Here is a 16,105-nt window from a genome sequence, read left to right as displayed (position 1 = left end):
ATTCACTCGTCAATAAAAATTTTAAAATAAATTGCTAAAAGAGATGAAAAAATAAATAACTAAATAAATAACGCAGTGTTTAACTTCATTGAAATTAAATCTGACAATTCAATATATTATGGGTATTATATATCGTCTTAGTGAATCTCTCAGCACCAAATAAAACTGCTTCACTATAATTTTATAATCTTAAAAATGAATTCTTATTATTGTTTACTATTGTTTGGTACCAAAATACTATAATACAAAGCTAAAATCGCATAAATTTAAAAATTCTTTAAATTAAGCTCACTTCCAAAATGCATTTAACAATGCGTGATTTATAAATTATAGTCTATAAATTAGTTTGTGTATATAGTTTTGGTTTTTCATTTAATATGCATATAAGCAATATGAATCGAAACTTCGACACAAGCCACAATGGTTAAGCGTTGATTTATGCGCCCAACGAAATTTAAAGCTTTATGCGATGTTGAATAATTATCTTTGGTATATAATATTTTAAGTTATTTATTTTTATTGAGTAAGGTCATCAACACGTTAAACAGCTAACTTCCAAAAAACCGAAGATAAGAACATCAAAAACTGAAGCCACAAAAAAACAAATGATCTGAAGGGCTATAACTACGAACGACCATTAAATAAGGGTTATTCGTCATATTAGAATAACCCATTTAACGAATCCCTTATTGACTAATCTGCTGTCTTATTGATTTGAAAATGATAAGATTCGTTTTATATGAAATTATGTATTAAATCCTACCAAAATTATTTACAATATAGGTGTAACCATCGATAGACACAGAAACGAATAAGATTAAGGGGAAAATTGTACGTAAATTTACGGTATTATATGAAAAATGATAAAAGGTAAAGGATATGATACAACATGGAGCTATAGGTATGTGCAGAATGGAGATATCATAATTAAATAGGCGAAGAATAACAGTTGAAATGTACTGGTATGACTATCAAGTTTTTGAAGACAAATCGCAAAGTAAAACTTTCCTCACCCAACAGATGGGCTGAATAATCACATACAAAGGTGTGAAGACACAAACAATACAAAAATAGCAATAATTGGGTCCAAATCTGGCTATCTTTCGACAGGCCTATGTAATCCACCAAGAAAAAAGAGACCAATTTTTTTACTAACACTATGACTAACACACGGCATATATGTCAAAGCTGCAAGCTTTATATTTATAATTGTTATCCTGTTTTATCGTTAATTCAACTATTAAAAAAGAACATTAGTATTAAGCACTTTAAGCAAAAATTTAGAGTAGTATCATTAGTAGTAGGAACAATCATACATTGTGAGATGTATTGATCTAACCCTGCAGAGAGTCACCCAAACTAATACAAATGAACTTATTATACTGTTGCTCATCAAATGATATGTCTTCGATCAAGATTCTAGATCTTATTCAGTTTAATAACAACTGTATGGATGCGCTGAACTTGTTTCCTGCCAATCACAGTGTATCAACAGTTAAGATAAGAGAGAGTTTCTCTTTGCATTTCAAAAATTTGAAAGTATTGGTGTTCTTTATTCGCATTTTTGAAAACTGTCATATAAAAGAACATGTCCATTTCCGAATCTAGTAATTATCTGGTTTTTAATTTATTTAGACTGAGAAACATGTCAATATGACACAGCATTTGACACGGAATTCGCTTTATGCTTCAATTCAACCGAAATGGCTGACCCATATTATATGGCTATGTAGCCATATAATATACCATATAATACCATATAATATTGTTAAATGATCTTATATAACATTGTAAAAATTTTAACCTCTATTGGAACACTTCGACTAAAAATTATGTATTTTAGCCTGCAATGGCAATTTTCTTCACTTTTTTGTCAACAGTCATCCATAAATATTCATTTCAAATATAAAACTCAGTAGATATTAATCACTGAACAAAAGTTTTAATTATGAATAATTTATCTATAAAGTTACGTATTTTGCAACGTTATTTAAGCATTCGGAAACCGACTGAATAATGCGCAAGAAAGGAAGAGTCTAAAGCCATTTCAGAATATAATTTTTGGCAATATTGTGGTGGAAAAAAGTAGAAATACAATTTTACAGAAATAAAACGAAACAATAATAATTTGAATGGTCAGAAGTTGAAACTGTTGGTTTATGATTAGCTTTCTATTATTATTGTTATCAAATTGAATTAAATTCAAAATATGTTAAATTAAAAATTAATTAAAATTTTAACATAAAAAGTGATAGAAAAATTTTGGAGAAAAATAAAAGTCTTTTATTGATGAACAACATAGTGAACGTTTAGATATTTACAAAATACAGCAAACATTAAACAGGTTAAGAATATTTTAGTGCGGCAAAGAGAAAAATCGTGTTTGAGCAGCACATTCTGTGTTATATAGAGAGCAATTTTAAATAATAAAGCATTTATTTAATAATTCTCATGTAGTTCAATTTTTATTTACTATATTATACAAAATATCATTTCAATTTATTGAAGATACTTTAATATTAATTGAATATAATTGAAAATTAGTTGTTAAGTAATTGCATAAGTTCTAAATTTTCTACTTTAGATGCAGCGCAATGTGGAGAGTAAATATCATGTCAAATTATTGAAGATAGTTTAATATAATTGAAAGTTGTTTGTTAGGGTGTTGCGTCATAAGTGGTGCATTATTTGAATAATAAGTTCTAAATTTTCTATTTTAGATACAGCGCAATGTAGAGAGCAATAAATCTTTTTAAATAACAAAAATCAAATGTATCTAAATATTTAAAACAAAGCTGCGATACCCTAAAGTTCACCTTAAGCCATCAGTCACCCACAGCGGAGTGAGGTCGTTTTGTGGTGCAACAACAGCGCATTTTTTTTTTTTGAGGTGTGTTACCAAAAAGTGGTAGCGGTGGCGGTAGTGCAAGAGTTCAGCATTCAGCAGCTGATCATGCACAACTCGACTGGATTCCACGGAAATTATTTACTCATCTGCTTTTGGAGGTTAAAACGCCCATTGCGTTTGCATGTAAATTAAGAAACTATGTCAGCGACTACGTCAATAGTCGAGAGTAGCAAAGATTGGAGCAATGACACAACGGAAGACGATACTTCATCTTCAAATTACGAGTACACAAAAATTAACAGCACTGGCACATATCAAAAAAAAATTTACGGAAATTTTGTGTACTTAAGATAAACGCAGAGCTTTAAGTCACTTATTATGGCTTATCAACGGCAAAGATCTCAGCAAGTTTCGAATTTTATTTTATTTGCTTTATAAATTAATTAAAAATTGAAAAAAATCAAAATAATAATGTTAAAGCAGCGTGGGGCACAATGAGTTTTTATAAAATTATTAATAATTAAGTAATTTTTTTATTGGTAATAAATTGATCTGTTGATTGATTTAATGGTAGTGGATCGTTTTTACTTTCATGCGTTTAAGGTAACACTTTATAAGTGCAAATAACTGATCTTTTAATTTATTTTGTAGATATGTAAAATTATCTTAAGTTGGCGTTAACTCTGAGACAATCTAACATATGTTCATTTCATATATACCAAATACGATATATTATATAAATTTTATTTATTAAATAAAATGAGTAAATATATTTTTTTATGTTAAACATTTTTTCATTAATTACCTATAAAATAATGAACAGAAATGAGTTACGAAAACCCTTCAACTAATAACGTAATGAAGCCAAAGATTATTATTAATACAATAACAACTTCGTATGGTTGAAGAGAATATATTTTTTAATAATGCTGTCATTATAAGTCTGCTTAAGGTAGTTAGGAGCCTACGGTAGGAATTTATGACATTTAATGTCGAATTATTCCGTTTTACTGCAGTCATTGACCCATTGCCATTATTTACATTAACGATTAAACAAATTTGACGAGTAAAGCAGAAACTCAACAAAACAAAAAACACAAATTACAAATATACGAGTATTTTCATTGAAAACACATCCAACTGCTCAAGCTCAAACAATGAAGATAAATGTAATCTCACTTCTCACTTAGTTTGAGCCGTGTTAATGGCTTTAACGTGTTCCTCAATAATGTGTACTTCATCTTCAATTACATAATTTGCTACGGCTGCTGCTGTTAATGTTATCTTTTCTTGTTGTTGTTGTTGCTGTTGTAGATACTTTGGTAGCACCTTTTTTTGTTGCTGCTATTGAAATTGTTGATTTTCTTTGGTATTACTCTGATGCTGTGCGTCTTTGCTGCTCTGGTACTTTGCTGCTGCAGATGTTGTTAAGGCCTTAGTATTTGCAAAGCGCAATTTGGGCACTTGACCACAATTCATAATTTTTTAAACCAATTTCCATTGATGGCCTATAAAAAGCACGACTCATTAGAGGGCAAAGGCATAGTTATCGCGTAATTGTGTTAAGATAAACGTCATTTTGCCCATTTGATTTTAAAAAATTTTCAAAAATTTTATTTAAAATGAAATATAATTCAGTGATAGTCCTTGTGATTTTTGGTTTGGTTGCGATTGCATACACAGCACCTTTGGATGAACCAAGTAAAGCCACAATTTTAAGATACGATAATGAAAATATTGGTGTCGACGGATATAATTTCGGGTAAGACAAAGAAGTGATTAAAATGTGATTTGTATTAGATATATATAAATATCAATTTAAAAAATATATAAAAACCGATTCAAATGAATATATAAATCAAATATTAAAATAAAAGAAAAAACATTTTTCACTAATAGAAACTTATACATGCACGAAATAAGCAAATATAAAAATTTACTATTTTTTAATCAAAAAATCATTTATAAAATTTATTTTAATACTTTCAAAATATAATTTTTAGAAAAAAGTAATAGTCGAGAATATATTTAATTATAAATATTTTATTTGAAACATATAAATTCTTAATAATTGCTGAATAAATAAATAATTAATTAAAAATATTTAATAAATAATAAAATAAGTTGCAAATAAAATCCCGAACTCTAACTACAACCTTATAAAAAATTATAATATATACTATAAAAATAAATAAATAGTTTTAATAATATTAATAAAACTAAATGAGAACAAGTTACAACAATCAATATTAATTTACATTTTTGAAATTTTTTTAATACAAATTCATTTATAAAATAATGTAACAAAAGTTGATAATCTTTTTCATTATAAAATTAAATGTTAATATAATACTTCAAAATTCTACAAAGTTCTGTAGATTGATATAATTAAGCACAGGTTCCTTCGCCCCACACAAACCAAATTAAAAAGAAATTCACTAAATTGTATGTTAATAAAAAAATAAATTGAAAAATGTCCAACTATTTTTTAAATCAGAAACAATAAAAAAATATTTTTTAAAAATAAAAATTACACATCTTACATTTTTTTTTTCAATTTAAAAATCAGTATCAGAAAATAAATATCTATAAAGCAAACTAAAAATTTAAAACTATGTATATTTTAGTAAGAATATAATAAATGTAATAAATTTTATAATTTTTCTATTATTAAGAATAAAAAATTATATATTAAAAATTTATGCTTACACTAAATTATTTTTTAATATAAATAAAAGTAAAACTCAAAAATAAGATTCAAAAATAAAAATTAATAAGACCTAAGACCACTGATGATGAGTACTTGGAAATACTTAAAACAGTGTTGTCAGCCAAATTTCAATAAATTAAATAAAATTTTTGTCCTTGTCTTTTCTATGATATTTGAATCCATTTTACCTTTAAATAGTTTCTTATCGTCATAAAAACGCATCACTCTCGGCAAGAAAAAATTAACTTTAAAAATTAATATTGTTGATATATACAAAATATATATAAGACGAACGAAAAACAACCGTCAAGAATGGAAGATATTTTGGAAGACTCACCCTTCGTTTCAATGACAATATAGAAGTTCGATAAAATAGAATATATTAACAATAATAATTAATGTATTATAAAACACTAATTATAAAACACTAATACTAATATTAATATTAGCATTAATATCAAAAATTTAGAAATATACTTCAATCATAAATAAATTAAAGAATCTTTTTTTCTCGAACAATTATAAAAAAATATTTAAAAATTAACACAATATTAAAAGTATATTATATAATATTTCTTACCATTATAAAATTATATCTAACAAATTTCTTACATAAAATTTAATAATTATAATTATTACATCTTTTTATAGTTTTGAGACGAGCGATGGTGTCACACGCCAGGAGGAAGCTCAGCTGAAGAATGCTGGTACAGAAAATGAAGCCATATCAGTACGTGGATCAGTTAGTTGGGTTGCTCCGGATGGTCAAACTTACACATTGAATTACATTGCCGATGAAAATGGATTCCAGCCACAAGGCGATCATTTACCTCATAATTAAATCAAACAATGCTATTTCACAGTAATTTAAGCACTAGCACTTAGGAGCAGTATTAAAATTTTTAAAATATAAAACAAAACGAATAAAAAACTCTTTTATTTAATAGCAAACACTTATACTATAAAACCAAAAACAATTGTTTGTTCTGATAGATACAAATACAAATTATGCACTATATTATAAAATAAATTAATCATGAAAAGAAATTGATTCAGTAAATCAGTTATTGAATAATGTACACAAATATATTATTACAGCTTCCGCACTATAGTGTAGAACAATGTATAATTCTACGTATTAATTCATTTGTATCTATCAGTTGCAAGTATCCGAACTTCAATTTTAACAAGTCATGGGATTCTTTTTTAAGAATGTGCTAAAAAAAATAGCGTAAGTTGTTTTTGATATTGAGAAATGAGAGTTTAAACTCTTTTCTTATTTAGAAATATGATATATATATAGAAACGTATCAGTAAAAGTTAAAATATATAGTATTGTAATAGTTAAGGGGTAAGTAACGAACATTGATATATGAAAATGATCTTCGGTAACAGATATTTATTACATTTCATACTATAACGCCATTAGTCTGTAAGGAATATTCAAAATACATTTTTCTAAAAGTCTTTTTCTGTTCCCGAAACTGAAATTGCCCCTTCGTGGTAAGCGTTTTGAGTCGATTGAATCGGTAAAAGAGACTTCGCAGAAGGAACTAAAAGCCATACCTGCACGGGCCTACGAAAAGTGTATGGACGATTGGGTTAAGCGTTAGTATATGTCTATCGCTTCAGAAGGAGCATATTTTAAAGGAGATAAAATAATGCAAATTATTATAAAATATATAAATAAAATTTAAATTTGTGTTTTATTTATAAAATCCGAATATTTTTTGAGCAGAACTTTTTGAGAATTGAAAATTGTTAAGGTGGTATTAAACTTCTAAGTGTTTATATATTAAGTATTTGGTGGAGTTTTATTTAGGAGGAGTTAACGATTTTCAATAAGGAACATTTTTTTTTGGTACCAAAAAACTGTGGATACTTACGAATATCAGCTAATACAATACACACTATATGGAATAAAATTGAGCACACCATCTGTATATGATTGCTCTTCACCATTAGTGGAAGCTCCCGTAGATATGAATGGATTAAGCAGTAAAATAACTCAAAGGTGTAACCACTTAATTTTGTAGTGAACTCTAACAAATTTAATTATATTTTGCATTTTAATAAAACTATTAATTGTTTATGAAGATGTGTTAGCTTTGAGAATGGCAAATGCATTTCGACTTGAACTGAGTTAATATTGTTAATAGCCAATGATTTGTTTAGTTAATAGAGGAATATTTATTGACGTTGTTATTTATTACAAAGTTTATGTGCATTGAAAATAATTTTTGCCTTACGTATGTGAGTTACTAAATTAATTAAAATTATTTATTGCTAATTACAAATATATAAACAGCTCAGTTGCATTCATTGTGCAACGACTTATAAAAGTTATATTCGTACTGTGATGTCTGTTTTTTACATTAATCGAGTCTGGCTGAAGCAGTAAGTAGAAACGGCGAAAAAATCGGTTAAAATTAGTTGGGAAAATAAAGGAAGAACTGCAGTCTAAGAAAAAGAGGCGTCGTGGTATAATAATACATAAAGACAAAAAAATTTTTTTTTTAAATCTTAAAAGAATTATATACCTATAATTTAGCTAAATGGATCTGATGATGTACAAATCTTAATATTTTTATTAAATTTGTTAATTGAAATATTTTTTTGATGTTTTTAGTGCTGTGTATCTAATATAACTCTTAATATAAATTATAATTAAAGAATTTTTTACTAAAAAATTAACAATAATTAATACAGTTTTGAGCTGATCATTAAGGTGATTTAGAGTTTAGATTCTTAGTAGTTCAAACTATGCAAACTATTGACTAATATCAAAATATTTGCAGTGCTAATAATAGATATCGTTTTTTTTTTTGGTAAAAACTATTTTAAAATATATTTTGTATTAAGTTTAATTTTAATATCGGCTATGACGATAGTGACTATTTTACTTAAAAGAAACTATTGCATTAAATCGAAACGTTTTAAAGAATACTAAATTGCGCTTGATGTCGAGTTCAACCTTTGCTACTTGCCAAATAATAATGGTAATAATAGTATCAAACTGAAACTATTCTTCATCAGTAATATTCAATCATAAGCTGAACTATAAGAACTCCTTACACAACGTGTTTCAATTCTTCTATTGATGAAGAGACAGATTGAAACGGGTTCTAAGAAATCGTCCAGATATTATCACAAAAAGCATGCCTCTACCTGTATAAACAAATCAGTACTTCTCATTTTCAAGCTCTATTGCTGTAAAAAAGAAGCAATATTTTTTTTCTAAATTTTTTTATACTACCGTAGCAATTCTTATTTTTCCAATTTATTTCCTAATAGATTACAGGAGTTCCTTCAATTTTTTTAAATTAATAAAACTATGTAACTTTAACAGTTCACTTTACACATATTTACTTTACGATTTATATATCTCAGAAGGCAGAAATATTTTTATGATACCGGTGTTGTTAATCCTTGGTATTGATTACACAGAGTCGGTAAAATCCTTCTACGAAAATTATGTTTTCTGAATAAGTTTCAATGTCTTCTCAGAGTTGAATTCGTTTGTGTTTTGACTTGGAATTCCAATCCAAACATTCCATACATTATTAACCTGGCGCCGTTCAATGCGAATTGGTACCGGCAGGTAGGCAGGCAGGCGGTCACAGATGTGATTATTAATGTTATGTCACATGCTAAATTGGCCGTAAACTTGTTTTAGCCACGTCTGTTCTTTTGTGGTTGGCAGGCATCGTTTTAATTTTGTTTCATTGTAAAATTGTCACTTCAATATTTCACTCACAATTAATATTAAATTAATGAAAATAATTAAGATATAATTAGTAATTTTGACACTGCAGTGCGGAATTCGAGGAGAGGCGTAGCGTAATAAAATATTTTGTTGCAGAAACGTGCAATTAAAATTTATAGTAATGAATACTACAAATTAAAAATAATATAAAAATAATAACAAAAAACATTGAGAAAAATATAAAAATATAAAAAATAAAAATTATATATACGATTTAAAAAAAAAAATGGTGTTAATGTTTAATTTAAGAGTTTTTGCATGAATCGCTGCATTTTTTGTTGATGAGGACATCTTTTGAAATTGGTCATATAACGCTAGCTGTAAATATTTGTGTATTTATACTTTGAGATTTTTCGGTATAAATAGCAACACATTCCAAGCAATACTCAGTCAAGTGCAACGACTTGGAAAACAAGCGCAAAGGATTACATTACAGTTTATCTGGCAAAATTCAAAACCAAACAAGTGAAAAAAATGAAATACCAAATTATTTTGATTGCCTTCTTCGCTGTAGCCTGCTTAGCCATGCCAGCGCCAGAGGACGATACACAAGCCGAGACATTACGTTTGGAAAGTGAGAACAATGGTGTGGACAAATACTCATTCTCGTAAGTATATATATTACACTAGTAAACTATAACACAAAATTTAGACTCCATAAAAAGAATTTTAAAAATAGAGTAAAAAAATTTAAAGTGCCAGCTAACTGCACTAAAAATACGAAATACAAATGCTTACGAATTTCAATAGAAAATCCTTGGAATATATCTTTTTTAAGAATTTTGAAATAAAAGTGATTTGTTTTAATGTTGACTTTCCTTTACAGTTATGACACCAGTAATGGCATCTCACGCACTGAAGAAGGTGAACTGAAAACCATTGAGGATGGTGCCGCCATAGTTGTAAAAGGTAGCACTCAATGGACAGCTCCAAATGGCAAGAAATACGAAATTGTATTCAATGCCGATGAAACTGGCTACCATCCATCCTTCAAACTAGTCGCTTAAAAGCAATTGAGAATGTTTATATTAATGAAATTTAAATGAAAATATTGTAAATAATATTAAGTCAAAAAGAAACGCTTTTGTTAATAAATTTATAGTTTAAATGTGCATTCTAAAAAATTTTGCTTACTTAATGGTAATAAATTATTATTTGAATTTTATCTTAAATGACATCATTCCTATCAATGTTTTCTAAATCTTTCCAGATTCTAGTTTGTGTTTTTTTTTAATTACATTTTGTTTTTTTTGTTTGCTTTAGAAGTCACATAATAACAATTTTATTTAAGTGGATGAAAGAAACAAATATTATAGCCACACAATATTGATTGTATCTAGCAATATATGAAATTATATTACTAAATTAGTTGGTTGAAGAATATCTAAGTTGATTTATTAAAGGGATTTTATGGATAGAACAATTTTTATCATATATCTAAATCCATATTTATACCTTGTACAACATTGTAGGAATAAAACACTCAGATCACCAGCTCTGTAATACAATACACATTTAAGTCTTGATTTGAGATCAAACCATTAATGACTTCATCATCTGCACTTACACGAACTCTTTACAATTACTGAATTAATTACTAATCAGCTAAAATGAGAGGAAGAAATAGTTCTTAAGTTTAAGTTTAATAATCCATGCAATATTTCCAGTATTATTAAATTTTTTATACATATAATCTTCAGTAAGCAAGCGGCATTTCGAGCATATTTATATTTGACAGTTTAAAATATTACTCAATTAGAGAACTTCTTGCTCGAAATCGTGAAGACACCTATGTTAATGATGCATTCTTGGTGCTTTGTTTTTCAAGGTTTAGCTGAACAATACTTTTTAGGCAATCTGAGCACTTATATTATTATCTTAAATAATAAAATAATAATAATAAATAATTAAATAATATTTTACAATATATATTATTTATATGCCTAAACACAGCGATTTAGAGGAAAACCGATGAGCTCTCCAAGAAAGGTACTACTATATAACAGCTTCCAGCAAAAGGAATAGATTAGTGCACTTACAGAAATATGTAAAGAAATATGTGAAGAATTTTATGAAATATTAAGAAATGTGTTTAGAAATACGATCATTTAGCCAAAGTGGGACATAGACAGACCACAGAACCTTCGCTTAAAGCGGAAAGATAAATTTTCAAACTGTCCAATAACATCAATTTGATTAATGTCATCATATTGAAGACGATCCAATAAAAATAAATATTATCACACCGAATAAGTACTGCTGAAATTGCAGTGTGAAGAAGGGATGAAGAACTATCAAATATCTTCTTTGTTCCTGACTAACAAAAAACAAAAATAAACAATGTCAGCGTTATTATCTGTTAGAAAATATAGCTTATATATTGCCAGCATTTCAATACAAAGGTTTGTACAATTTTTCGTGCAACATAGTGGTTCAAAAACGAATGATGTTGTAGGAATTCAATTGGGATCACCATTTGGGCAGCCAAATTTGGAATTCGAGGATCAGGCTAACGTTCTAACCTAATCTAACGTTAAAATAATGCAACAGAACTAAAATTATTAAAAAATGAATAAAATATTATTTTATAAAGGCTTAATTAAAACATATTTTTGCAAATAATTAAATAATAATTTTAAATATGTTAAAACATGAAGGTAATAATTAAATTCTATTTCAATAAATTCTTAGAAATTTCTATGCTAAATTTATTATAGAATAAAACTATAAATTTGCAAGTCATAACTGTTAAAAATAATTTTTGCGAAATTAATTCATTAATTTAATTTAAAAATACTAAGAATTGCAAAAAGTACCCAAAAATAAGAAAAACAAAATTATTTTAATTTTTATATATTAAAAAATTATATACAAAATTATTTAAATTTTTTTTAACTATTTGGATTTATGTAGATTTAAAGCTTACGAGCGTCGGTTTTGCTCATAAACTCTGTTTAAATCGAGTTCCGTATAAATTCGTATTAATGCATAAACAATAGATTAAGTGCCCAAAATAAATACAATTTTAAAAAAATAACAAAAGGTCTTAAATATTTTATTATTAGTAAATAGATTTGAAATGAATTTAGTATGTTCTCGAACCTAACAAAGGCTAATATTAGTTTAACATAAACATTGTTTAATACAAATAATTTTATCAGATAATCTAAAATATTTGTGGAAGTGAGAGTGTGTGTCTGCTTTAAAGATTTAATATAATTTTAGACAAAGTTACCAGTTTATGGTCAGATTCCATTCAAATTTGCATACTTTATGATAGCCACGATAATAAAATATATATAATAGAGAAGATGGAATTCTAAACTTGTTTTACACGTTTCAGTGAAGACTAGTCTACTCGTACGATATACATATATAAGTTTTAGAACCAAATAAAATCAAAAGTTATCGTACCTGTGTTATATAAATTTTTCAAAGACAATAAAAGATAAAAAAACAAATTCTAAATAAAAAAAATAATTAACATTTTGTATTTTAAATTGAAATTTATTTATTTTATTTTATTTTGTGTTTTTTTTTGAATTTTTGGTAGAATGAAATAAAATGGAAAGTTATTGCTGGAAGAGTATTTCTCTATTTTATACTAAAAGAGAAGATAAGTGAATATACATATATATATATATACATACATATATGACATTTAAATTAAACTTACAAACTCAAAGTTACACATTTAAAATTAATACAATATTTGAGTCTTGGATGTATTTTGGTTCTAAGACCTTAAACTGCATACATTTTATGCTTTTTAAATTTTTAAAACATAATATGAACTTTTTTTTTTGAACTTTGAAGTTAATAACTTAAGTGTGAACAATATTTTAAACACAATAAGAAACTGTATAAATTGAAGTAAAAACAGTATTTCACTACACTTTTCTTGTTGTTATTTTAAGCTTATAATACATTCCATCTAGCACTATATTATTACAAAAAATCGAAATATCACTCATTTTGAAAATGTGTATATAATGCGGCATTAACTTTAATTTATTTCAATATAAAATAATATGTAATTTTGTTTTTGTATGCAAATTAATAACATCCATCACAAACCAATTGGGTCTCTAAATTGTCTCTCTAAATATGTTTAAAGCAAATTCACATACATGCATACATTTTAAATCTAATATATGTCAATACATATTTATGCAGTCCAAGAAATGAGCATTTGACACGTCCCTGTAATAAACGGTTAAACGAAATTATTCCAAATGGGATTCTAATCGCAATGAAAACCTTAAGTGGCTGTTTTTATATAAATCAAATATCAGTTTCTTAAACTTTTCTATTATAATTTACTTCTACTGCTACAAATTCGAAAATTTTTAATTTTTATAATTCCTACTCATTAATACAATGTATGTTCAACAAATTGTGACCCCTTTAAATAAAGGTGATTAAAGGTGATTCGAAGCGTGATTAACACCGAGAAAATAAAGAAAAAATTATCTATCTATATATCTATCTTTCTATTTATATATCTATCTATCAATCCAGCTGTATCTATCTAGCCACTAGTCGTATCTGGGGCTTTATCGATACTGCCATCCACAGAAGACGCCTTTCTCACTCAGAGTGCTATCTATGTTGAAACGGTTTCGCATAAATACACTATTCACCACTACCGCCTTCAGCTTATTATTGTGAGGTTTGAAGCTCAGACTTATATAGATTATGACTCTAAGGTATTTTGCTGCATCTTTTTTTTTGCTTTTTTGTGCTTATCAACCACTGGCTCCAGTCCTAAAGCCTTAAGCCTTCGTTTCATCCTTGCTGTTGCATCACTACATTTTTCTTCTAAGTGAAACCATGGTCATCTATCTGTATATCTATCAGTATATCTATCAGTCTACTTATCTATTTATTAGACTTGCTGACTTCGGGGAAAAACGTATACACCAAAATGTTACTATACTTTATTTATCTACATATCTAAGGCAAATTAAAACATCTTACAAAAGTTATTATCATTCCACGTATCTTAAATCGAAACTGTTTGTTATTTACAAACTTTTAATCAAAGGATCGGACTAATCAAACACAGCACATCAATGAAATCGCTGTTGAGGTGTGCAAACGCTTGCAGATATTTCCCAATTTATAGCTGCTGGAAATAATCATTGAATATGCATGCAAAATACTTTAATAAAAGCAATATAAGCGTTATAAGCAATTAACAAATAATAAATAATAAAAATAAATAATTTATTTTAAAAAAATTGTGCCACCGTTGAATGCATGCCGCACCAATAAACCATGAAAAATTCCAGCTGATTAAAAATTTGCAAATTAATTATTTATTTTCTTTTTTTTTTATCTTCATAATGTATTTATTTTTAATTTTTATTTCGCACAACCAAATATTGTTAATACAAAAATAAGTTTTAACCTTCGCATCAATTTTGTGTTTCATTTAAATTTTTGCAAATTATTATATAAAATTTGGAACTGAGAAATATGTTAATGTAACGACGTCATACCTTTAAGATACTTGCCTCTCTACCTCCGGACCAGTCTACTTGCCTGCCTGCCTGCCTGCTTGTATTATATATTTTAATTAATAATATTTGAAATTTGAAATTTAATATTTTCTTTATTAAAATTACTTTAGATACAATTTGTAGTCGGCTTGTTTAACACATTTTCGTACATATCCAAAAGATGTATCTCTGCGCCTCCTATAGCAACTCTCCTTCTCGATCGCGGAATATGTAAACGTGCTCAGCGCAAATGTTTCGTATTGATGCTGCACAAACACACACACCAACACACACGCCAACCAACTATCTCAAATTGTTTATACTGATAACAACAAAAACAAAAACAACAATAGTTAACAATATCTTCGGCGATACCAACATATAAAGATTTGTTTAAAATTTTATTCGAAGATGTATTTTGAAGGTCATCTTAGCAGTATTAACATACAGACACGCTGTTTTAATTTTTTCTCGGACGATAATTAATTTTTAACAGAAATTTAAAATAAAAAAAAAACAAATATGTTTAAAATTATATGAGAATTAAATTAAAACATATACCGATATACATATACATGTTGAATGAATACAATGTCTGTTGGTAAAAAATTTAAAATATTTGCTTTATGTGAACTATAAGGGTATGAGTACGGTTAGATAAACAGTACAGTTTTAGAACAGTTCATATATTAAAGTAGAATGAAGAATATAAATCGATATAATTTATGGGGCCATCTGACTAGACAGAAAATATTTAGCGTTTCAAATATAGTTCAGATTACAAAATACTCTAATCTATACCTATCTTCTCCAGACCAAAATTGAAGTCGAGCAGTTATAAACAATGAGACATTTAGTCAGGTCTCATCTGCGTCTAATATATAGTCAACATTCTGTCTCTGTAGGCGTACCCATCTTGTTAAGGTGGTAACGAAGTCCATGGTGGCCAGACAAATAACCTACTAACAGCCTCAAATTCTTTTAACCAAAGTATTTTTAAAAATTGATTTGTTCCCAAATGTATTAATTTATTTATTTAATAAGCTTTTTATTTCATTATTTTGGATTTAAATACCATGTAATTAATATTGTTTCATAGTCTCATTTAAACATCCATCCCATTTATTATTATATTATCTTACATTTCACGATTTTATTGAAACAGTTCAGTTCTAGGTTCCATGTTCACGTAGTTGTCCATCGTTTTCTAAGTGGAAGTATTCGTAATTTGTAAGGCGGTTGGGTACCGCAGAATTGCAGGCAACTCATTCAAATAT

General features: G+C 27.2%; 2 protein-coding genes across 3 annotated transcripts; both read left to right on the top strand.

Annotated features, from left to right (window-relative positions):
• Positions 1-4,455: 4,455 nt before the first annotated feature.
• LOC119672987 (endocuticle structural protein SgAbd-6-like) lies at positions 4,456-6,445 on the top strand. Its single transcript, XM_038084178.1, has 2 exons — positions 4,456-4,610; positions 6,210-6,445. The coding sequence occupies exons 1-2, from the start codon at positions 4,471-4,473 to the stop codon at positions 6,397-6,399; spliced, it is 330 nt and encodes a 109-aa protein (XP_037940106.1). The 5' UTR covers positions 4,456-4,470; the 3' UTR covers positions 6,400-6,445.
• Positions 6,446-7,888: 1,443 nt separating this feature from the next.
• On the top strand, positions 7,889-10,407 carry LOC119668879 (endocuticle structural glycoprotein SgAbd-5). 2 transcript variants are annotated; one of them, XM_038078552.1, is made up of 3 exons: positions 7,889-7,955; positions 9,574-9,932; positions 10,151-10,407. In XM_038078552.1, the coding sequence occupies exons 2-3, from the start codon at positions 9,799-9,801 to the stop codon at positions 10,329-10,331; spliced, it is 315 nt and encodes a 104-aa protein (XP_037934480.1). In that variant the 5' UTR covers positions 7,889-7,955; positions 9,574-9,798; the 3' UTR covers positions 10,332-10,407. The 2 variants fall into 2 exon arrangements, with proteins under 2 accessions (XP_037934480.1, XP_037934481.1); XM_038078553.1 differs by lacking the exon at positions 7,889-7,955 and adding an exon at positions 8,022-8,039.
• Positions 10,408-16,105: the final 5,698 nt, after the last annotated feature.

Source organism: Teleopsis dalmanni, chromosome 1 (genome assembly GCF_002237135.1).
Source record: "Teleopsis dalmanni isolate 2A chromosome 1, ASM223713v2, whole genome shotgun sequence".
NCBI lineage: Eukaryota > Metazoa > Arthropoda > Insecta > Diptera > Diopsidae > Teleopsis > Teleopsis dalmanni.
This window is presented reverse-complemented; position numbering and strand designations above follow the sequence as displayed.

Bases quoted from the DNA above. Each gene is read 5' to 3' on its own strand.
- LOC119668879 (XM_038078552.1), top strand. From the start codon at position 9,799: ATGAAATACCAAATTATTTTGATTGCCTTCTTCGCTGTAGCCTGCTTA. The intron at 9,933-10,150 runs GTAAGTATATAT...TTTCCTTTACAG, and splicing joins GTGGACAAATACTCATTCTC to TTATGACACCAGTAATGGCA.
- LOC119672987 (XM_038084178.1), top strand. From the start codon at position 4,471: ATGAAATATAATTCAGTGATAGTCCTTGTGATTTTTGGTTTGGTTGCG. The intron at 4,611-6,209 runs GTAAGACAAAGA...ATCTTTTTATAG, and splicing joins GTCGACGGATATAATTTCGG to TTTTGAGACGAGCGATGGTG.